The 22,655-nt window shown below is 47.9% G+C and overlaps 2 protein-coding genes across 5 annotated transcripts in view; one reads left to right on the top strand and one right to left on the bottom strand.

Annotated features, from left to right (window-relative positions):
• The window catches only part of LOC140723112 (NACHT, LRR and PYD domains-containing protein 3-like), a 55,055-nt gene extending 44,689 nt beyond the window's left edge, over positions 1 to 10,366 (top strand). For all 4 annotated transcript variants that reach the window (XM_073037742.1, XM_073037739.1, XM_073037740.1 and 1 more), the window contains 6 exons: positions 3,645 to 3,731; positions 8,331 to 8,501; positions 8,657 to 8,827; positions 8,983 to 9,153; positions 9,309 to 9,476; positions 9,641 to 10,366. In XM_073037742.1, coding sequence (XP_072893843.1) covers positions 3,645 to 3,731; positions 8,331 to 8,501; positions 8,657 to 8,827; positions 8,983 to 9,153; positions 9,309 to 9,476; positions 9,641 to 9,731 — 859 coding nt within the window. In that variant the 3' untranslated portion in view covers positions 9,732 to 10,366. The remainder of the gene's footprint in view (positions 1 to 3,644; positions 3,732 to 8,330; positions 8,502 to 8,656; positions 8,828 to 8,982; positions 9,154 to 9,308; positions 9,477 to 9,640) is intronic.
• LOC140723084 (NACHT, LRR and PYD domains-containing protein 3-like) overlaps positions 1 to 22,655 on the bottom strand; it is a 767,011-nt gene that overhangs the window by 581,323 nt on the left and 163,033 nt on the right. The window lies entirely within an intron of this gene.

Genomic DNA, 22,655 nt, shown 5'->3' with positions numbered 1-22,655 from the left:
ACTGAACACATCCTTGCCAGAAAACAACTTATCCCAATCCACTTTTCCCAGATCCTCTCTCATTTCCACAAAATTGGTCCTTCTCCAATTCAGAACCTTAACTGGTGGACCAGTCCTATCCTTATCCATAATTATCTTGAAACTAATGACTTTATGGTCACTGGACCCAAAATGTTTGCTTACATATACTTCTGTCACCTGACCTGTCTGGTTCCCTAATAGGGGATCAGGTACTGCATCCTCTCTCGTTGGTACCTCAATATATTGATTTAGAAAACTTTCCTGAACACATTTAACAAACTCCACGCCGTCTAACCCTTTCTCAGAGTGGGAGTCCCCGTCAATATGTGGAAATTTAAAATCCTCTACGATTACAACTTTCTGTTTCTTACATCGGTCTGCTAACTCTCTACAGATTTGCTCCTCCAATTCTTTCTGCCTATAATACAACCCTATTCGTGTGCTCACACTTTCCCCGTTCCTCAGCTCCACCCATATGGCCTCTATAGACGAGCCCTCCGGGCTGTTCCGTCTACGCACAGCTGTGATATTCTCCCTGACTAGTAATGCCACTTCTCCCCCTTTCATCCTTCACCCCCATCACGTCTGAAACAACGGAATGCCGGAACATGAAGCTGGCGCTTTTAAGGAATATAAAAGTGGATAAATCTCCGGATCCTGACGTTAGTGTAGAAATAGCAGGGGCTCTGACAGAAATATTTCAAATGTTATTAGAAACAGGGATGGTGCCGAAGGATTGGCGTATTGCTCATGTGGTTCCATTGTTTAAAAAGGGTTCTAAGAGTAAACCTAGCAATTATAGGCCTGCCAGTTTGACGTCAGTGGTGGGTAAATTAATGGAAGGTATTCTTAGAGATGGTATATATAATTATCTGGATAGACAGGGTCTGATTAGGAACAGTCATCATGGATTTGTGCGTGAAAGGTCATGTTTGACATACCTTATTGAATTTTTTGAAGAGGTTACAAGTAAAGTTGACGAGGGTAAAGCAGTGGATGTTGTCTAGATGGACTTCTTTAGGGCCCTTGACAAGGTTCCGTACAGAAGGTTAATTAGGAAGATTTGATCATTAGGTATTAATACTGAAGCAGTAAAATGGATTCAACAGTGTCTGGATGGGAGATGCCAGAGAGTAGTGGTGGATAACTGTCAGGTTGGAGGCCGGTGACTAGTGGTGGGCCTCAGGGATCTGTACTGGGTCTAATGTTGTTTGTCATATACATTAATGATCTGGATGATGGGGTGGTAAATTGGATTGGTAAGTATGCAGATGATACTAAGGTAGGTGGCGTTGTGGATAATGAAGTAGGTTTTAAAAGTTTGCAGAGAGATTTAGAACAGTTAGAGGAGTGGGCTGAACGATGGCAGATGGAGTTTAATGCTGATAAGTGTGAGGTACTGCATTTTAGTAGGAATAATCCAAACAGGACATACATGGTAAATTGTAGGGCATTGAAGAATGCAGTAGAACAGGGTGATCTAGGAATAATGGTGCATAGTTCCCTGAAGGTGGAATCTCATGTGGATAGGGTGGTGAAGAAAGCTTTTGGTATGTTGGCCTTTATAAATCAGAGCATTGAGTATAGGAGTTGGGATGTAATGTTAAAATTGTACAAGGCATTGGTAAGGCCAAATTTGGAGTATTGTGTACAGTTCTGGTCACCGAATTATAGGAAAGATGTCAATAAAATAGAGAGAGTACAGGGAAGATTTACTAGAATGTTACCTGGGTTTCAGCACCTAAGTTACACAGAAAGATTGAACAAGTTAGGTCTTTATTCTTTGGAGCATAGAAGGTTGAGGGGGGACGATAGAGGTATTTAAACTTATGAGGGGGATAGATAGAGTTGACCTGGATAGGCTTTTTCCATTGAGAATAGTGGAGATTCAAACAAGAGGACATCAGTTGAGAGTTAGGGGGCAAACGTTTAAGGGTAGTAATATGACGGGTAATTTCTTTACTCAGAGAGTGGTCGCTGTGTGGAGCGAGCTTCCAGTAGAAGTGGTAGAGGCAGGTTCGGTATTGTCATTTAAAGTAAAATTGGATAGGTATATGGACAGGAAAGGAATGGAGGGTTATGGGCTGAGTACAGGTCAGTGGGACTAGGTGAGTGTAAGCATACGGCACGGACTAGATGGGCCGAAATGGCCTGTTTCCGTGCTGTAATTGTTATATGTTTATATAGTTATTAGTCCTGCCACTCCTGCAACCAAGTCTTACTAATAGCAATGATGTCGATATCATCATGTGCCAATCCACGACCTAAACTCATCTGCCTTACCTACAATACTCCTCGTATGGAAATAGATGTACCTGAGAACATTTCTATCACGTACAAACCTTTGATATCTGTCTATACAAGCAGTCCTCACATGACCCGTATCCTCCTCCACATCACTATCAGCTCTAACACACTGCACCCTCCGCCTACAATCTGGTTTAAAACCCCCGGAGCAGAACTTGCTAACCTACCGACAAGGATGTTAGTCCCCTCCAGTTCAGGTGCAAACTGTCCAATTCGGTCTGGTCGCACCTCTCCTGGAAGAAAGCCGAATTGTCCAGAAACATGAACCCTCCCTCATGCACCATCCCCTCAGCCACGTATTTAGCTGCATTATCTTCCTATTTCTAGCCTCACTAGCACATAGCACGGGGAGCAATCCACCTGTGGGATCTCCCTTCCCCTTCCCCCTTCCTCCTGTGCGATGTCCCTTCCCCGTCCCCCTTCCTCCTGTGGGATGTCCCTTCCCCGTCCCCCTTCCACCTGTGGGATCTCCCTTCCCCTTCCCCCTTCCTCCTGTGGGATCTCACTTCCCCATCCCCCCTCCTCCTGTGGGATCTCTCTTCCCCATCCCCCTTCCTCCTGTGGGATCTCACTTCCCCATCCCCCTTCCTCCTGTGGGATCTCTATTCCCCATCCACCTTTCTTCTGTGGGGCTTCTGTTGTCATACCCCACCCTTCTTGTGGGTCTCCCTTCCACATCTTCCTTCCTCTTCAGGGATCTATCACTTCCCCTTCCCCCTTCCACCTGTGGGATCTCTCTACCACATCCCCCTTCCTCCCGTGGTATCTCTCTTCCCCATCCCCCTTCCTACTTTCAGATCTCTCGTCCATCCGAACTCCTGTGGGATCTCTCTTCCCCCTCCCCCTTCCTCCTGTGGGATCTCTCTTCACCATCTCCCTTCCTCCTATGGTATCTCTCTTCCCCATCCCCCTTCATCCTATGGGATCTCTATTCACCATCACCCTTTCTCGTGTGGGGCCTCTGTTCCCATCCCCTACTCTTCTTGTGGGATCTCTCTTCCCCATCCCTTTAGCTCGGGTGGGTCTATTTCACTGTGTCCCAATGACATTTCTGCATTTCGGTCAGGAACATTTTCTTCAGCCATCTGGAAATGAGAGAGAATATGTGGAGTTTACAGGGTCACACCGACAGACTAAATTACCGACATTTGGTGAATATGCTGGAGCTGGTCAGTGAGGGACATTGATAGTGATGGGAACTCCGATCAGTGATTTACTGAAGGGTTTAATGTTTCCTGAAATATCCAAGTGAGAGAAATTCCCCCAGACCCACGGTTTGAATCACTTTGTTCATCAATCTGTCTGTTTGTGTTTAGACTTGAGGAGAATGACCTGGGAGATTCAGGAATGAAACTGGTGTCTGCGGTTCTGAGGAACCCGGAGTGTAAAATACAGAAACTGTGGTAAGTACCAGACAGTGGGAGATTGTGTTTACAGTCACTGGGTGTCTGACACTGAACATTAATTTGATCAGTAGAAACAAAGAAACATAGAAAACCTACAGAACAATACAGGCCCTTCGGCCCACAACGCTGTGCCGAACATGTTTCTACTTTAGTATTACCTCGGTTTTACCCATAGCCCTCCATGTTTCTAAGCTCCATGTAGCCTTCCTGGAGTTTAAAGATCCGACGCACTCACCACTCTCTGTGTAAAAAAACTTACCCCTGACCTCTCCTCTGTACCTACCTCCTAGCACCTTAAAACTATGCCCTCTCATGCTAGCCAGTTCAGCCCTGGGGAAAAGCCTCTGAATATCTACATGATCAATGCCTCTCATTATCATGTACATCTCTACCAATTCACCTCTCATCCTCCGTCACTCCAAGAGAAAAGGCCGAGTTCACTCAACCAATTTTCATAAGGCATGCACCGCAATCCAGGCAACATCCTTGTAAATCTCCTCTGCACCCTTTCTATGGTTCCGATGTCCTTCCTATAGTGAGACAAACAGAAATGAGCACAATACTCCAAGTGGGGTCTGACCAGGGTCCTGTATAGCTGCAACATATAACCATATAACAATTACAGCACGGAAACAGGCAATCTCGGCCCTTCTAGTCTGTGCCAAACGCTTACTCTCACCTAGTCCCACTGACCGGCACTCAGCCCATAATCCTCCTTTCCTTTCCTGTCCATATACCTATCCAATTTTACTTTAAATGACAATACCGAACCTGCCTCTACCACTTCTACTGGAAGCTCGCTCGACACAGCTACCACTCTCTGAGTAAAGAAATTCCCCCTCGTGTTACCCTTAAACTTTTGCCCCCTACCTCTCAAATCATGTCCTTTTGTTTGAATCTCCCCTACTCTCAATGGAAAAAGTCTATCCACGTCAACTCGATCTATCCCCCCTCATAATCTCTCAACTGTTAAACATTACCTCTCGATTCTTAAACTCAATCCCATGACTGATGAAGGCCAATACACTGTATGCCCTTTTAACTAGAGAGTCAATCTGCATAGCATCTTTGAGTGTCCTATGTACTCGGACCCCAAGATCCCTCTGATCCTCCACACTGCTAAGAGTCTTACCATTAATACTATATTCTGCCATCATATTTGACCTACCAAAGTAAACCACTTCACACTTATTTGGGTTGAGCTCCATCTGCCACTTCTCAGCCCAGTTTTGCATCCTATCAATGTCCCATTGTAAACTCTGACATCCCTCCACACTATCCACAACACCCCCAAGCTTTGTGTCATCATCATATTTACTAACCCTACCCTCCACTTCCTCATCCAGGTCATTTATAAAAATCACAAAGAGTAAGGGTCCCAGAACAGATCCCTGAGGCACTCCACTGGTCACCGGCCTCCATGCAGAATATGACCCGTCTACAACCACTCTTTGCCTTCTGTGGGCAAGCCAGTTCTGGATCCACAAAGCAATGTCCCCTTGGATCCCATGCCTCCTTACATTCTCAATAAGTCTTGCATGGTGTACCTTATCAAATGCCTTGCTGAAATCAATATACACTGCATCTTCTTCCTTCCTTCATCAATGTGTTTAGTCACATCCTCAACAAAATCATTCAGACTCATAAGGCACGACTTGCCTTTGACAAAGCCATGCTGACTATTCCTAATCATATTTTGCCTCTCCAGATGTTCATAAATCCTACCTCTCAGGATCTTCTCCATCAACTTACCAACCACTGAAGTAAGACTCACTGGTCTATAATTTCCTGGGCTAACCCTACTCCCTTTCTTGAATAAGTGAACGAGATTCGCAACCCTCCAATCCTCCGGAAACTCTCATGTCCTCATTGATGATGCAAAGATCATCGCCAGAGGCTCAGCAATCTCTTCCCTCGCTTCCAACAGTCGCCTGGTGTACACCTTTTCCGGTCGCGGTGACTTATCCAACTTGATGCTTTCCAAAAGCTCCACCACATATTTCTTAATATCTACATTCTCAAGCTTTTCAGTCCACTGCAAGTCATCCCTACAATTGCCAAGATCCTTTTCCGTCATGAATACTGAAGGAAATAGTTCATTAAATATCTCCGCTATTTCCTCCAGTTCAATACGCTCTTTTCCATTGTCACACTTGATTCGTCCTATTCTGTCATGTCTTATCCTCTTGCTCTTCACATACTTGCAGAATGCTTTAGGGTTTTCCTTAATCCTGTCCGCCAAGGCCTTCTCATGGCCCCTTCTAGCTCTCCTGATTTCATTCTTAAGCTCCTTCCTGCTAGCCTTATAATCTTCCAGATTCATATCACTACCTCGTTTTTGAACCTTTTGTAAGCTCTTCTTTTCTTCTTGACTAGATTTACAACAGCCTTTGTACATCACAGATCTTGTCCCCTACCATCCTTTCCATGTCTCATTGGAACGCACCTTCTCAGAACCCCATGTAAATATCCCTTGGACATTTTCTACATTGCTTCGGTACTATTCTCTGACAACATCTGTTTCCAATTCATGCTTACAAGTTCCAACCTGATAGCCCCATAGTTCCCCTTACTCCAATTAAAGGTTTCCCTAACTTAACTGACCCATACCTCTCTAAAGGTGTGGTAAAAGAGACAAAATTGTGATCACTATCTCCAAAATGCTCTCCCACTGAGAGACCTGACACCTGACCAGGTTCATTTCCCAATAGCAGATCAAGTACAACCTCTCCTCTTGTAGGCTTATCTACATATTGTGTCAGAAAACCTTCCTGAACACACCTAACAAACTCCACTCCATCTAAACCCCTCACTCTAGGGAGATACCAATCAATATTTGGGAAATTAAAATCTCACACCTCAACAACCCTGTTATTAAAACTCCTTTCCAGAATCTGTCTCCCTACCTGCTCCTCGATGTCCCTGTTACTGTTGGGTGGTCTATACAAAACACCCAGTAATGTTATTGACTCCTTCCTGTTCCTAACTTCCACCCAGAGATGCCGTAGTGTCCTCCTTTTCTGTAGCCATGACACTATCTCTGATCAACAGTGCCACGTCCCCACCTCTTTTGCCTCCCTCCCTGTCCTTTCTGAAACAATTAAATCCTGACACTTGAAGTAGCCATTCCTGCTCCTGCACCATCCAAGTCTCTGTAATGGCCACAACATCATAGCTCCAAGAGCTGATCCACGCTCTAAGCTCATCCGGTTTATTCATCATACTCCTTGCATTAAAATAGACACATCTCAAACCATCGGACTGAGTGCCTCCTTCTCTATCACCCGCGTACCCTCCCTTTCACACTGTCTCCAAATTCTCTCTATTTGTGAGCCAACCTCCCTCTCCTCCATCACATCAATTTGGTTCCCTCCCCCCAGCAATTCTAGTTTAAACTCTCCCCAATAGCCTTAGCAAATCTTGCTGCCAGGATATTGGTCCCCCGGGAATTCAAGTGCAACCCGTCATTTTTGTACAGGTCACTCCTGCCCCAAAAGAGGTCCTAATGATCCAGAAATCTGAATCCCTGCCTCCTGCTCCAATCCCTCAGTCAATGCGTTTATCCTCCACCTCATCCTAATCTTATTCTCACTGTCACGTGGCACAGGCAGTAATTCCAAGATCACTACCTCTGAGGTCCTGCTTCTCAACTTCTTTCCTAACTCCCTGTAGTCTGTTTTCAGGACCTCTTCCCTTTTCCTATGTCACTGGTACCAATATGTACCACGACCTCTGGCTGTTCTCCCTCCCACTGCAGGATATCTTGGACGTGATCAGAAACATCCCAGACCTTGGCACCTATGAGGCAAACTAGCATCCGAGTTTCTTTCCTGCGTCCACAGAATCATCTGCCTGACCCCCTGACTATAGTCCCCTATCTCTGCTGCCTTCCTCTTCCTTTCCCTGCCCTCCTGAGCCATAGGGCCAGACACTGTGCCAGAGGCACTGACACTGATGCTCCCCAACCCATAGGCCACCCCCGTCCGGCAGTACTCGAACAGGAGAACTTATTGTCAAGGGGTACAGTCACAGGGGTACTCTCTAGTATCTGCTTCTTGCCCTTCCTTCTCCTGACTGTCACCCACTTCTTCAGTTTCCCTTAGCCCCGGTGTGACCACCTGCCTGTAACACCTCTCTATCACCTCCTCGCTCTCCCTGACCAGACGAAGGTCATCGAACTGCATCTCCAGTTCCCTAACTCGGTCCCTCAGGAGCTGCAGCTCGACACACCGGGTGCAGATGTTGCCGTTCAGGAGGCTGGGAGTCTCCAGTATCTCCCACATCTGACACCGAGCACAGAAAACCAGCCTCACACACATACTCTCTGTCTGTATTGTCAACAGATAACCTACCTCGCCTCGACCCTTTATCACCGAAGCCCCGTTGAGCCAAAGCCTTCCTACTCTGTCTCCCGCTCCTCTGACGCTCGCTCTGTAAATCTGTCTTCCTTTTAAACTCTTCTCGCTGTTCTCACTGGCCAACTTGCGCAGTCGTGCTGAAGAAAAAAAATCAGTGATTGTGTTACTGATAAACACTGGGGATTTGTACCATCTCCTGTCTCTCTGTGTCCTTAACCTCACTCTCTCTCATCTCCAGGCTGGACAATGTCGGTCTCACAGAATCTGGTGCCGAGGATCTCGCCTCCGCTCTCAGTACAAACCCATCACTGACGGAGCTGAACCTGAGTGGTAATGAACTGGGAGATTCAGGAGTGAAACTGGTGTCTGCGGCTCTGAGGAACCCGGAGTGTAAAATACAGAAACTGTGGTAAGTACCAGACTGTGGGAGATTGTGTTTACAGTCACTGGGTGTCTGATACTGAACATTAATGTGATCAGTAATTGTGTTACTGATAAACACTGGGGATTTGTACCGTCTCCTGTCTCTCTGCATCCTTCACCCTCACTCTCTCTCATCTCCAGGCTGAACAATGTCGGTCTCACAGATTCTGGTGCTGAGGATCTCGTCTCCGCTCTCAGTACAAACCCATCACTGACGGAGCTGGACCTGAGTGGTAATAAACTGGGAGATTCAGGAGGGAAACTGGTGTCTGCGGCTCTGAGGAACCCGGAGTGTAAAATACAGAAACTGTGGTAAGTACCAGACTGTGGGAGATTGTGTTTACAGTCACTGGGTGTCTGACACTGAACATTAATGTGATCAGTAATTGTGTTACTGATAAACACTGGGGATTTGTACCGTCTCCTGTCTCTCTGTGTCCTTCACCCTCACTCTCTCTCATCTCCAGGCTGAGGGATGTCGGTCTCACAGATTCTGGTGTCGAGGATCTCGTCTCCACTCTCAGTACAATCCCATCACTGACGGATCTGGACCTGAGTGGTAATAAACTGGGAGATTCAGGAGTGAAACTGGTGTCTGCGGCTCTGAGGGACCCGGAGCGTAAAATACAGAAACTGTGGTAAGTACCGGACTGTGGGAGATTGTGTTTACAGTCACTGGGTGTCTGACACTGAACATTAATGTGATCAGTAATTGTGTTACTGATAAACACTGGGGATTTGTACCGTCTCATGTCTCTCTGTGTCCTTCACCCTCACTCTCTGTCATCTCCAGGCTGAGGGATGTCGGTCTCACAGATTCTGGTGCCGAGGATCTCGTCTCCGCTCTCAGTACAAACCCATCACTGACGGTGCTGAGCCTGGGATGGAACTCGCTGACAGACCGATCTGTCCCCGCTCTCCGCCGCCTCATACTGACCCTCCCGAGACTGGAGCAGATCTGGTGAGTGTTTGTGTTAATGTTCAATGTGATAAAATATCAGCGGATCCGCGGGTTTTCTGATGATATTTGTCTGTGAGAGTTGTTGAAACATTAACCCCGGTCCCCTGTTACTGACACTGTTGTGTAATCTGTTTATTTCATCTTTATTCTCCGATCTGATTCAGGCTGCGGGGGAATCGGTTCAGTGGGACCGGGGAGAAGCAACTGAGATCTCTGCAGGGAGTCAGACCCGGACTGAGAGTGTGGACCATGTGAACATCTGAATGTGTGAACATCCCCGCCCGCGGGATGGGGACATTTGGCCGATTCCCCGCCCTCCCCTTTAACTCCCGCCCTTTCCTTTAATGGCCGCACGCCGGTGTACTCCCAACGGTTTTAACGGAACCGGTGCTGGTCTCGCGCTGTGCCACTCGGAGCGGTCCCGCAGTGACGTGTTTCCGCAGTGCGTGTTCGGGACTCCCACGTGCCACCCGGGGAAATACCCAGACAGGAAGAGCCCGGGGTCCGGGGCTCAGTCTGGGACACCGGTGTCCCGGGGTGGGATTATCCCGGGAGAGAATCATTTTGCTCCCTTTGCTGAGGACGGTGCATTCGGCAGCCTGGCCGATATAATGATGTTAAATGGACAAATCCCTCGGCAGTGACCCTGGATCTGCAGCGATCCCGGACACGGTCCTGAAGTGTGATTTTATAATCATCGGTTCCCCGATGCAGAGTGACGGTGAGAAACGGGACTGATTATTCAACCGGTCACTCGTTGTCGCCGGTCAGTTAATTGTGTGTGACTGTGAGTGAGTCGGGAGCAGCTTATTTATTCCCTCACGTCAGCAGCTCACACATTGTTAAATTTACATTTGTCATGATGAAATCAATAAACCGCTGTAACTTCCTGTCCTGGTGCCGGACTTGAGTTTTATTTGAGGTTTCTGCTGCCCCCCGCACCCTGTGCACTGCAACAGTGGGTCGGAGCTCCTCACACTGACACAGCAGCGTCTCAGCTCCAGGCTGAGGGAGGTCAGACTGGCAGAGTCTGGATGCCCAGTATCTCGTCTCCACCCAACCCCCTTCCTGGCTAACTGACCCCCTCCTACCCTGCAGACAGTTAAAATCGTCGTGAGTCCACTGAGGTCCTCAGTGCGAGAGGGATGGGGATAGAAAACCGGCGTTAGCACGCAGGAAAGCTGCCTACACCGTCCCATTACACACTCCCGGGGTCAGACACAGAGTGAAGCTCCCTCCATACCGACACATCACACACTTCCGGTTGAGAATCATATTTGACTTCTACCGTTAAGAAGTAGCCCAGGATGAGATCGAAGATGAGGATAATGTTGCAAAACCGAGACCGCACCCCTTGCCGGTCTCTCTCACCGTCCGCACTCCTAACAGGATGTCGTACCTTCCCATCCACTCACACAGGCCTCGCTCTCAAAGGCCACCTTTTCTCATTCATTCCCACCATCCGCATTCCTAACGGGACATGCCACTACCCATACACTCCCATCGTCTAATCACTGTCTGCGCTCCCAATAGACCCCACCCCTTCCCATTCACTGCACCCATCTGCATTCGTAACGGGACACACCCCCATCCATTCGCTCTCATCGCCCGACATCCCAATGGACCTCACCCCTTCCCATACTCCCAATGGGACCCAGCCCTTCTCATTCACTCCCAATGGACCCCAACAATTACCATTCACACCCAATGGACTCCAACCATTCCCATTCATTCCCAATGGACTCCAACCATTTCCATTCATTCCCAATGGACCCAGCCCTTCCCATTCACTCCCAATGGGACCCATCCCTTCCCATACTCCCAATGGGACCCAGCCCTTCCCATTCACTCCCAATGGACCCCAACACTTACCATTCACACCCAATGGACTCCAACCATTCCTATTCATTCCCAATGGACTCCAACCATTCCCATTCATTCCCAATGGACCCAGCCCTTCCCATTCACTCCCAATGGGACCCATCCCTTCCCATTTACTCCCAATGGGACCCACCCTTTTCCACTCACTCTGAAAGGGACCCAGTCCTTTCCGATCACTCCCAATGCGATTCACCCTTCCCATTCACCCCCAATGGGACCCATACCTTCATATTCACTTCCAATAGGACTCAACCGTTCCCATTCATTTCCAATCGACCCACCCCTTTCCATTCTCACCCAATGGGCCCCACCCCTTCCCATTCACTACGTCCATCTGCCTCCCAATGAGACGCCTTCCAGTTCATTTCCTATCGGTCTGCTAACCTGGAAATTGCCGGGACGCCTGAATTCCGAGCTTGACAGAACTCAGGGCTGCGTTTAGGGAATTTGACGAGAACGCCGATGGTTTATTAGTTACCAGGAAACTCGAGGGTCGTGAGGATGTTGACGAGTTTGTAAAATTGATGAGGTTCTAACTTTTGGTGGAGACTGTGGATACGATCGGACGGAAGGACCTTCGACACGCCTTCCTGAAGATGGCGGGGGTGGGAGTGCGTGTGAGAGAGGTTTATAGTTTCCGTGTCCCCACGCCGGGAGATTCATTGAGCGTTATCACTCCGAGTGTCGTGGAGAGAGGAGGATACAGACACCAGGAAACGTGTGCGGTAATGTTCCCGGTGTCGATGCAGAGACCCGACACCGTGCGTGGTAAAACTCTCGGTGTGGAGACAGAGATCGGGAACCGTGGCTGGGAAAATTCGCAATTTGGGATTTGGAGACCGAGAAACGTGCCCTCGGTCTCCAAATCTCCGGAGATGAGGATGTCGGATCGGTCTCTATTGTTTGTGATAAACAGTCTACGCAATCAAGTGGAGGGTGGTCGACAGAGTGTCCTGCCAGGAGCTCCTGATTGAAAATGGTGAATAGGGAGGGAACGACAGAAGGATTTAGAATGGTCACTAGGGAGGGAGTGAAAGGTTGACTGAAAATGGTCTCCAGGGAGAAAGTGATGGGCTGAGTGGAAATGGACGCCAGGGAGGGGGCGATGGGCGGAATTAAGATGGCCGTGGTCACCTTGTTTCTCATGGCCGGCAGGGAGGGAGTGACACACTGACAAGAGAGTGGGAGTGACTGGCAGAGTTAAAATGACCAACAGGGTAGTGATTGTGTCCTTACTGAAAATTACCACGGGTGGGGGGTGGGGAGTTATGTGCGGATTAATTTTGTTGAGAAAAAGGCAGAGATGTGGTGACTGAAGGAGACCCCGTTCGGCCGGGTTGAAACGGGACCAAGGAGGGAGCGACGCCTCGGTTAAAGTGAGCGACAGAGAAGGAGTGAAGGACACGTTGACTTCAAATGGCCGACGCTTCACTGGAAATGGCCGCTGGGGAGGAACTGGCGGCTTTGGTAGAAGTGAGCACAAGAGAGGGAGGGACGCGCTGATTTAAAATGGGCGAATCCTTGGTTAATGTGGCCGCCAGGGATGGAGTGAGACACTGACTTATAATGGCCACTGACATACACAGAATCTATGGCGAAGGAACATGCGGTGCCCATAGATGCAATCCCGGGATCGAGTATGTTATTGACTATTTTAATATGTGTTTTACATAGCCTTGCGTACTATATATAGTTTTAATTTTAATAATGTTGAATAAACTAATATATATATCTTAGATATCCACACATACGCATATACATGTGGGTTTTTGGGTGCAGGGGAGGGGTATGGGAGGAAGAGGAGTGATGGGACGAGGAGTGGACTGATGAGACGGTGTAAGTGGCGAAGTCACTGACTCAGTAGGGGACAGAAAGGGGAGGGGCGGAACTTCCTGTCACAAACTGGTGCCCGACATGGAGAAGAGAAAGACGGGGTGAGGAGGTGTGAAACGACAGGAAGGGAGCGAGAATAATGGGACGGGAAGGGAGGAGTGATGGGACGGGGAGGGAGCGGGAATGATGGGACGGGAAGGAGTGGTCTGATTGGACAGGGTGAGGAGGAACAGGATGGGGAGGTTGGGGGGAGTGACTTTTTCTACAGTGGAGGACGGATGGGTGCTGACAATTCCTTCGCAAATAAAACAAGCTGCAAGAAAGAGAGGTGTGTTCGGGGTAAAGGGGAACAAGGGGTCGGGACGTGGTCAGAGCTGATGGGAGGGAGAGTAGAGTGTCACAACGGAGAGAAAGGGGAGAGACTCACTCAACGACGGAGGGAAGGGAAGGGATTGGGTGGGGGAGCGAAATTTCCCATCAGAAAATGTTCACCACGCAGGATGTGGTGGATGACAGTAGAACGGACAAGGGGACAGAGAGGGGATAGATGTGTCAGGAGTGACCGGGTGAGTAGGGGAGTGATGCTGGGAGAGCGGTTGTCAATGGTAAACATCACAAAATGGCCGCCAGCCAGGGTGAGATGGGCGGTGATAGAGGGGAGAGCGAGGGAACAGAGAGCGGAGTGTTTCAGGAGCGACAGGATGCCAGGGCTGGGACAAGAAGACTCGTAACAAGGGAGCTGGAACAGTGAGGGGTACCCATGGGGAGGAATGTAGTTCCGGTTAGAGCTTGGCGCCGTTACCACCCCCTCCCATCTCCAAAATACCACCTTGATTTTTCTCCCTCCCCGCCTCAGGTCGCTCGGCCCGAATCCGTCAAAGGCAGGAGTGGCGCGGGCTTGCTGGAGAAGATGAAGGCGATCTGTCGGTGCGGGCTGGTTAGCAGGGGGCGGTGTGAGAGGGAGGGATCAGGTTGAGGAGGGGAGGGGAGAAAGAAAAGGTGAGGAGAGGAGACGAGACGAGCCTCTGCGTCGTCCATTACCCACTCCCTCAGCCTCTCTCTCTCTCTTCCCCTTCTGTCCCATTTGCCCTCTCCGTCTCTTCCCCCACCTCTCTCTCCCCCATCCTGTCCTCCAGCCCCTCTCACCACCCTTTATTTCGTTTCTCCCCCTGTCCCCATCTCTCTCTCTCTACCCCTCACGCGCTCTTGCTCCTTTCCTCTTTTACACTCTCGGCACCCAGTCTCATGTACCCTTCTCCCCGTCTCTATGTCCCCGGTCTCATCCCAAATCTCCCCCTCATCCCGGCTGCTCTCTCATCTACGATTTCTCTCCCTCTCCACCTTGTCTATTTTCAGGCTTGGTCTCTCCCTCTCTCTCACTGGCCTTTCTCCCCGTCTCACACTCCTGGCTCCCCATTCGCTCTCTCTCCACCCTTCCAGATTCTCTCTCTCCGACAGTCTCTTTCATAGGTAATAGCAAATTTATTATGAAAGTACATCTCTGTCACCGTATACAGCTCTGAAATTCAGTTTAGAAACAGAAAACCTAGCACAATACAGGCCCTTCGGACGACAAAGTTGGGCCGAACATGACATTTTCTTGCAGACATACACAAGAAACAACATAAAATTATAACCACCATACAATCAATGAAATATAAAAGCTGGGGGTAATTAAGCAGTGTTTTCTTCCTCCAGGGTCCTTCTCCAAACTCTCCTCACCCCTGTATATCTACCTCAGACTCGCAGTCCCTCTCCAGACTCTCTATCCCGGAGCTCTTTCTCTCCCGTCTCACTCTCTGACGTCTCCCTCTCTTCCCCCATCACCTCAACGGAGACGTTGAGTGTGAGAAGTGTGGTGGAAGTAAATGTCTCTTTCTTTCACTCTCTCTTTTCCCCGCCCCCTTTCTCCCTAATGCCACAGTCCCTTTCTCTCAATCCCAAACCACAGATTCTCCCACGGGAGGAAGTGCGCGAAGTGTGAGAAGGATTGTTATAGAGAAAGATTTAGAAGCAGTGAGAATAAAAAAAAAACACGAGAGGAACAGTCAGACAGACAGACAAATACAGGAAAGAGACAGAAAAAAATCAGAAAGCAAACCCAAGGGGGTGAGTGAGTAAGTCCGAGAGAGAAATGAGTAAAAGAGAGAGAGAGAGAGAGAGAGAGAGAGAGAGAGAGAGAGAGAGAGAGGAGAGAGAGAGAGAGAGAGAGAGAGAGAGAGAGAGAGAGGAGAGAGAGAGAGAGAGAGAGTTAAAAATGTGTGATAGTTAAAGAGAGAGGGGGGGGGGAGAGAGACAGCGAATGGAGGGAGAGATACAGAGAGAGATAGTGAGTGTCAGGATCAGTGTCAATCGGAGACGAGATGTGGACGGAACAGCGACGCGTGAAAGACTCCATTCAGAGCAGCAGAAACTCGCACCGCAGCTCGGGAACAGGAGGAACTGGCGAACGGAGCGAGAATGGGAACCCTCAGACCCCTCCCCTTGTGCTGCCTTGCTTACTGTGTTTGGGTCAGAGAGAATGGAACTTCCCAATCCCCTGTTTGACTGTGTGTAGCTCCCTCACCATCTTCTCTCCCCTGTCCACACGGCTCATCTCCTCCATCCCCCCGTCCTCCTCACACAGCAGTATGTCAGTAAATCTCCAGAAAAGCTCAATACTAACCACCATTAGAATAGTCGGAAAGTTCTGAGCAATTGAGAAATGAGTGTGTCCGGACCTCTGGTTTTATCAGTTTGAGCCTAGAAAAGCAATATAATACATATTGACATGTATAGCAGATATATCGCATAATATCCCGGTCTGAAACAGATCTGAAAAAAGACTTACAAAGGAAAATGTGGACTGAAATGAGGAATTTTAGAAATTTCCATGTACACTCGAACCCATTTACATTAACTCCACCTGGGAAAGAAGAATGAACAGAATAAGACATAAATACTTTACACAACAGTCAGATAAAACTTCTCAGGATATATTTTCATCAACGGAAACATGATTAGCCACTCCAACGAACATATACTATTCTGTTAAGAAGTACACGGAACTGAAATTAAATGAAAGCACAAGGATGAAAAATGAAGGAAGTATCAAGACAGTAGAAACTGTTAACCAATGGAAGAGCATAAAACATAGAACATAGAATAGTACAGCACATTACAGGCCCTTCGGCCCAGAATGTTGTGCCGACCCTCAAACCCTGCCTCCCTTATAACCCCCCACCTTAAATTCCTCCATATACCTGTCTAGTAGTCTCTTAAACTTCACTAGTGTATCTGCCTTCTCTACTGACTCAGGCAGTGCATTCCACTCACCAACCACTCTCTAAGTGAAAAACCTTCCTCTAATATCCCCCTTGAACTTACCTCCCGTTACCTTAAGCTCGAACTCGAGAAACCATGAACTCGAGACCGGCAACATCATTCTAAAATTTCCTCAAAAATGCATCATACAGCGTGGGACATCCCATCTCCTGTACTTAACTTGTTGAGACATGAAGACCAATGTACCCGAAGCTTTCTTTATAACCCTATCTACCTGTGACGCCACTTTCAACAGATTATGGACCTGTATTCCCAGCTCCCTTTGTTTCTACCGCACTCCACATTGCCTTACCTGGTTACTTCTGCCGAAGAGCAAACAACTCATTGTATGCATGAAATTCCATCAGCCATTTACAGCTCATTTTCCCAGCTGGTGCGGATCCCGCTGTAAGTCATTACTGCCTTCCTCGCTGTCCACTACACCTCCAATCAGGTTGTCATCCGCAGATTTCCAGTAAACCACATTATCATTCAGATGGTTGATAGAGACGAGAAACAAAAACGTACCCGGCACGGCTCCCGGCGGCACTGTAGGAGTCACAGGCCTCCAGTCAGAGATGCAACAATCTCCCTCCACTCTCTGGCTTCCACTACAAAGCCGATGTCTGATCCATTTACTACCTCATCGTGAATGCGAGCGACTGAACCTTCGTGACCGACCCTCCCGTGCGGGAGCTTATCATCTGGTTACTGACACGGACACAACCACGTGGCAAACATCATTCACCAAAATGTTTGCTTTAAACGGCAAACTCATAAAAAGGGTGCCATACATTACTATAAATACAATCTGCGTCCAGTTTTAGAGTCAGAGGCCTACAGTAACATGACGAGCGACACGTTTATTACGGGTAGAGTAGAGATGAGAATACTTGTGGAATTCAGAGACAGGTAGGCGAGTAAAATAATAATAATAATAATAATAATAATAATAATAATAATAATAATAATAATAATAATAATAATAATAATAATAATAATAATAATAATAATAACTGATGAATTATTGCCCAAAACTGCCGAAGTGCCACCGATGAAGATTGGGTCAAATGTGCTTTGTGCCTTCGGCGCCGCTTTGAGAACTGAAATGAAGTTTATACTGAAAGACAGACTGTTGCACTCGATCACTTGTGAGGGAACGAGACGGGTCAAGCGGCTTCTGTGTCAGTGGAGAACTCGTTTGTGACGAATGACCATCATCCTACTCGTTTCCAGGTTGTTAGAGAGAAAACAGACGTTTCAATCAATAACCTATGAGGGGTGATTGATAAGTACGTGGCCTAAGGTAAAAGGAGTCAATTTTAGAAAACACATTTAATTTTAGAAAGCACATTTAATTTTCAACATTGTCCCCCTCCTACAATTACACACTTAGTCCAGTGGTCGTGGAGCATACTGATCCCTTCTTTGTATAAGTCAGCGTCTTGGACCTCCAGAAGTGGTCCACAGCATGGGGTGATTGATAAGTTCGTGGTCTACGGTTGAAGGAGATGAGTTGTTAAATTCCAACTTCCTGCATTTTTACTCAAAGAGTTGACCTGCACGTGCATGTAACGAGAGCTGTATATCTCTTTCTACCTTAGGCCACGAACTTAATAATCCCTGCTGTGGCCCACCTGCAGATCCAAGACGCTCTGTTACATGCACGTGCAGTTCAACTCTTTGGGTGAAAATGCAGAGTTTGAAGGGAATAACTCATCACCTTCTTCCGTAGGCCAAGAACTTATCAATCACCCCTGCTGTGGACCACTTATACAACAAAGGGATCCGTATGCTCCACCACGCTGGACTATGTGCCTACGTGTAGGAGGGAATTATGTTGAAAAATAAATATGCTAGGTTTTCTAAAATTGACTCCCTCTACCTTAGGCAACGAACCTATCAATCACCATCGTAAATGGTGTGAACCGTACTTTCGGTGGCACAAGGAAGGAATAATGGGATCATCATGTACGAAACAGCGCCCCCTAACGCCTTCACCAGTGGTTTGGGAATTGTCAACCAGGCCAGTCTGAAAAAATCTCTAAGCAATTACCATCAACATATCACTTGCAGTACGAGAGGAAACAACACACTGGACCATTGCTACACCACCGCCAAGAATGCCTACTGTCCTATTCCAAGCCCTCAGTTCGGGAAGTCTGATCACCTGGCTGTACTTCTACCCCCAAGTATAGGCAGAGACCGAAGACTACAGCAAGAGAAGTGAGGACCAAGAAGGTTTGGACAAGGGAAGCATAGGAGCGACTACAGAACTGCCTTGAATCGGTGGACTGGACTGTATCAAGGATTCATCTTCGAATCTGGATGAGTATGATGTAGTTGTTACGGACTTCAATAAAACTGTGTGGATGAGAGTGTGCCTACAAAGAATTACTGTACAATCCCAAACCAAAGGCCATGGCTGAACCAGTTGGTACGTTGTCTGCTGAAGTCTAGATCTGTGGCATTTACATTTGGCGACCAGTATCTGTACCAGAAAAAAAGGTATGATTTGGGGAGGGTGAAGTGACAATTTCCAACGAGGTTGGAGGCGACATCGGATGTACGACAACTCTGGCAGGGTTTGCAAGGCATTACGTCCTACGAAGCGAAACCCAATGGCATGAATGGCAGCGATGCTTCACTACCAGATGTACACCACGTCTTCTACGCGCGAATATAACTACAGCTGTGAAGATCCCTACTGGACGCGGTGACTCTGTGATCTTCGTCTCAGAGGCCGATGTTAGGCTGTCTCTAAAATGAGTGAACCCTCACAAGGTGAAGGGTTCGATGGAATTCCTGGTAAGGCTCTGAAAACCTGTCACCTAAATGGTGGGAGTATTCAAGGACATTTTCAACCTCTCACTGCTCCGGGCAGAATTTCCCACTGCTTCAAATAAAGCTACAATTGTACCAGTGCCTAAAAAGATTAATGTGAGCTGCCTTAATGACTATCGCCCGGTAGCACTCACATCCACAGTGATGAAATGCTTTGAGAGGGTGTTCATAACTGGAGTGAAGTCCTGCCTCAGCAAACATCTAGACCCACTGCAATTTGCCTATCGCCACAACAGGTCAACGTCAGAAGCATTCGTAATGGCTCTTCATACGGCTTTAGCCACCTGGACAATACAAACACCTGTGCAGGATGCTGTTCGGTGACAATAGCTCAGCATTCACACCATCATTCCGCAATCGTGATTAAGAAGTTACAGAACCTGGCCTTCTGTGCCTCCGTCTGCAATTGGATCCTCGACTTCCTAACTGGAAGACGAAAATCTCTGCGGATTCGTGAAAATATCTCCTCTACGCTGACGATCAACTTTGGTGCACCTCAGGGCTGTGTGCTTAGCCCACTGCTCTACTCTCTGTACACCCATGACTGTGTGGTTAGACATGGCTCATATACCATCTATAAATTGACTGATGATACAACCATTGTTGGTCGAATATGAGATGGAGACGAGAGGACCACAGGAACGAGATATACCAACTAGTGGAGTGGTGTCTCAGCAACAACCTGGCACTCAACGTCAGTAAGACGAAAGAGCTGATTGTGGACTTCAGGAACGGCAAGACAAAGGATCAGATACCGATCCTCACAGAGGGATCAGAAGTGGAGAGAGGAGCAGTTTCAAGTTCCTGGGTGTCTGTTTATCTGAGGACCTAACCTGGTCCCAACACATCGATGCAGCTATAAAGACGGCAAGACAGAGACTACACTTCATTTTTTAGTTTGAAGAGATTTGGTATGTGAACAAAATAAACTCAAAAACTTCTATAGACGGGAGAGCATTCTGACAGGCTGGGTCACTGTCTGGTATGGAGGGTTGTTGGGGGGTGGGGTAGGTGCGGTGCTACTGCACAGGACCGAAAGAAGCTGCAGAGGGTCGTAAATTTAGGCAGCTCCATTTTGGATACTAGCCTGTAAAGTTCCCAGGACGTCATCTTGGAGCGGTGTCAGCGTCCATTATTCAGGACCCCGATCACCCAGGGCATACCCCTTTCTCATTGCTACCATCAGGGGGGAGGTACAGGAGCCTGACGGCACACACTCAGCGATTCAGGAACAGGTTCTTCCCCTCTGCCATCCGATTCCTAAATGGACATTGAACACGCGCTTACTATCTCACATTTTTATCATATATTATTTCTGTTTTGCACGATTTTTAAAATTCACTATACACCCGATGTATTTACTTTACTTATTTATCTACTTTTTCTATGTTAAGTATTGCATTGACCTGCTGCTGCTCAGTTAACAAATATCACGGCAGATGCCGGTGATATTAAACGTGATTTTGATCATGAGAATATCTGTTTGCATCCGGTACTGCAACGCTCCGGAGAGAGCGAAGGGCCTGTCAAGACACAGATGAACTCACAGTTCTTCACTGGAACCAAGAAAGAGGTCGTTTTGTGCCACTGGACACGGACTACTGAGGTCAAAAGAGTGGAACTGTCCCAATGCCAAAGGTTTTGTAATTCAGAAACTCTCCCCCACATGTTTCATGAACAATTCTACTGTATTATGATGATGTGAAAATTGGCCATGAAAGACGTGAAAAGGAACAGAAAGACCGAGGGCTGAGAATAATAATCTCCTCTCTCTCTATCTGTCTGTCTCTCTCTGTGACTGTCTCTCTCTCTCACTCTCCCCTCTCTCCCCTCCCTCTCTCTGTCAGTCTCTCTCCCTCTGACAGTCTCTCTCTCACTCTCCCCTCTCTCCTTCTCTCTGTCAGTCTCTCTCTGTCTCTCTCTCTGACTGTCTCTTTCTGTCATTCCCCCCTCTCTCCCTCTCTCTGTCAGTCTCTCTCTCTCTCTCTCTCTCTCTCTCTCTCTCTCTCTCTCTCTCTCTCTCTCTCTCTCTCTCTCTCTCTCTCTCTCTCGCTTCTCTCCCTCTCTCGCTCTCACTGTCTCTCTTTCACTCTCCCCTCTCCTTCTCTCCCTCCCTCCTTCAGTCTCTCTCTGTCTCTCTCACTCTCCCCTCTCTCCCCTCCCTCTCTCTGTCAGTCTCTCTCCCTCTGACAGTCTCTCTCTCACTCTCCCCTCTCTCCTTCTCTCCCTCTGTCAGTCTCTCTCTGTCTCTCTCTGACGGTCTCTTTCTGTCTCTCCCCCCTCTCTCCCTCCCTCTGTCAGTCTCTCTCTCTCTCTCTCTCTCTCTCTCTCTCTCTCTCTCTCTCTCTCTCTCTCTCTCTCTCTCTCTCTCTCACACTCTCTCTCTCTCTCTCTCTCTCGCTTCTCTCCCTCTCTCGCTCTCACTGTCTCTCTCTCACTCTCCCCTCTCCTTCTCTCCCTCCCTCCTTCAGTCTCTCTCTGTCTCTCACTCTCCCCTCTCTCCTTCTCTCCCTCCCTCCTTCAGTCTCTCTCTGTCTCTCTCTCAGTCTCTCCCCTCTCTCCTCTCCCTCTCTCTGACAGTCTCTCTCTCCTCTCCCGTCTCTCTCGCTTCTCTCCCTCTCTCGCTCTCACTGTCTCTCTCCTTAAGCCAAATACTCATACCACCCTGCTTTTCAATCACAATATTCAAAGGTAAGCATATACCGCTTTTCTTTAAAAGAGCTTAAGGATAGAATCTGCACGTTTTATTCTAACATCTTCGAATTTTACTCAGTTTTTTTGCGAAATCTACTGAATATTTTATCAATAAATTATGAACATATAGAACTTCATACATCGATATTATTTGACACCTCCCCACACCTGCTACTCAGCTGCTACGCAAAAAGGGTTAACTGCACGTGTCATTTCATTAAATGCCGATATCGTCATTTCCACGGAGGGTTTCAGCGTCTCCAGGGAGTTTCCCTCTCCTATTAATAAGCATCTGAATCACTGAGCTCTCACGGAACAGCCGCTCCGGCACTCACAGTGATTCGCCGATCCACACAGCGGGACAGAGAGAGCACGCTGCAGAAGGACGGTTTGCTGGTTCCGTAATGGATCAGAGTCCGGGAACAGCAGCGTGGAGTGTGGCAGAAATTCCGAAGAATGCCTTCTGGGCTGCTCAGTTTGTCTTTGCGAAGTATGAATGGATGACCTTAGATCTTCGAATTACGTATGCGTTAAAAACAATTCAAATGATTTTCTTTCCCGTCCTCGCTATCATTGCTCTTCCCGGTAAGTCTCTCGAAAGCTCAACTATGCAACACTTTTAAA

This window comes from Hemitrygon akajei, unplaced genomic scaffold (assembly GCF_048418815.1).
Source record: "Hemitrygon akajei unplaced genomic scaffold, sHemAka1.3 Scf000100, whole genome shotgun sequence".
Taxonomy (NCBI): Eukaryota; Metazoa; Chordata; class Chondrichthyes; order Myliobatiformes; family Dasyatidae; genus Hemitrygon; species Hemitrygon akajei.
Note: the sequence above shows the minus strand (reverse complement) of the source record. Positions and strands in the feature narration are given on the sequence as shown.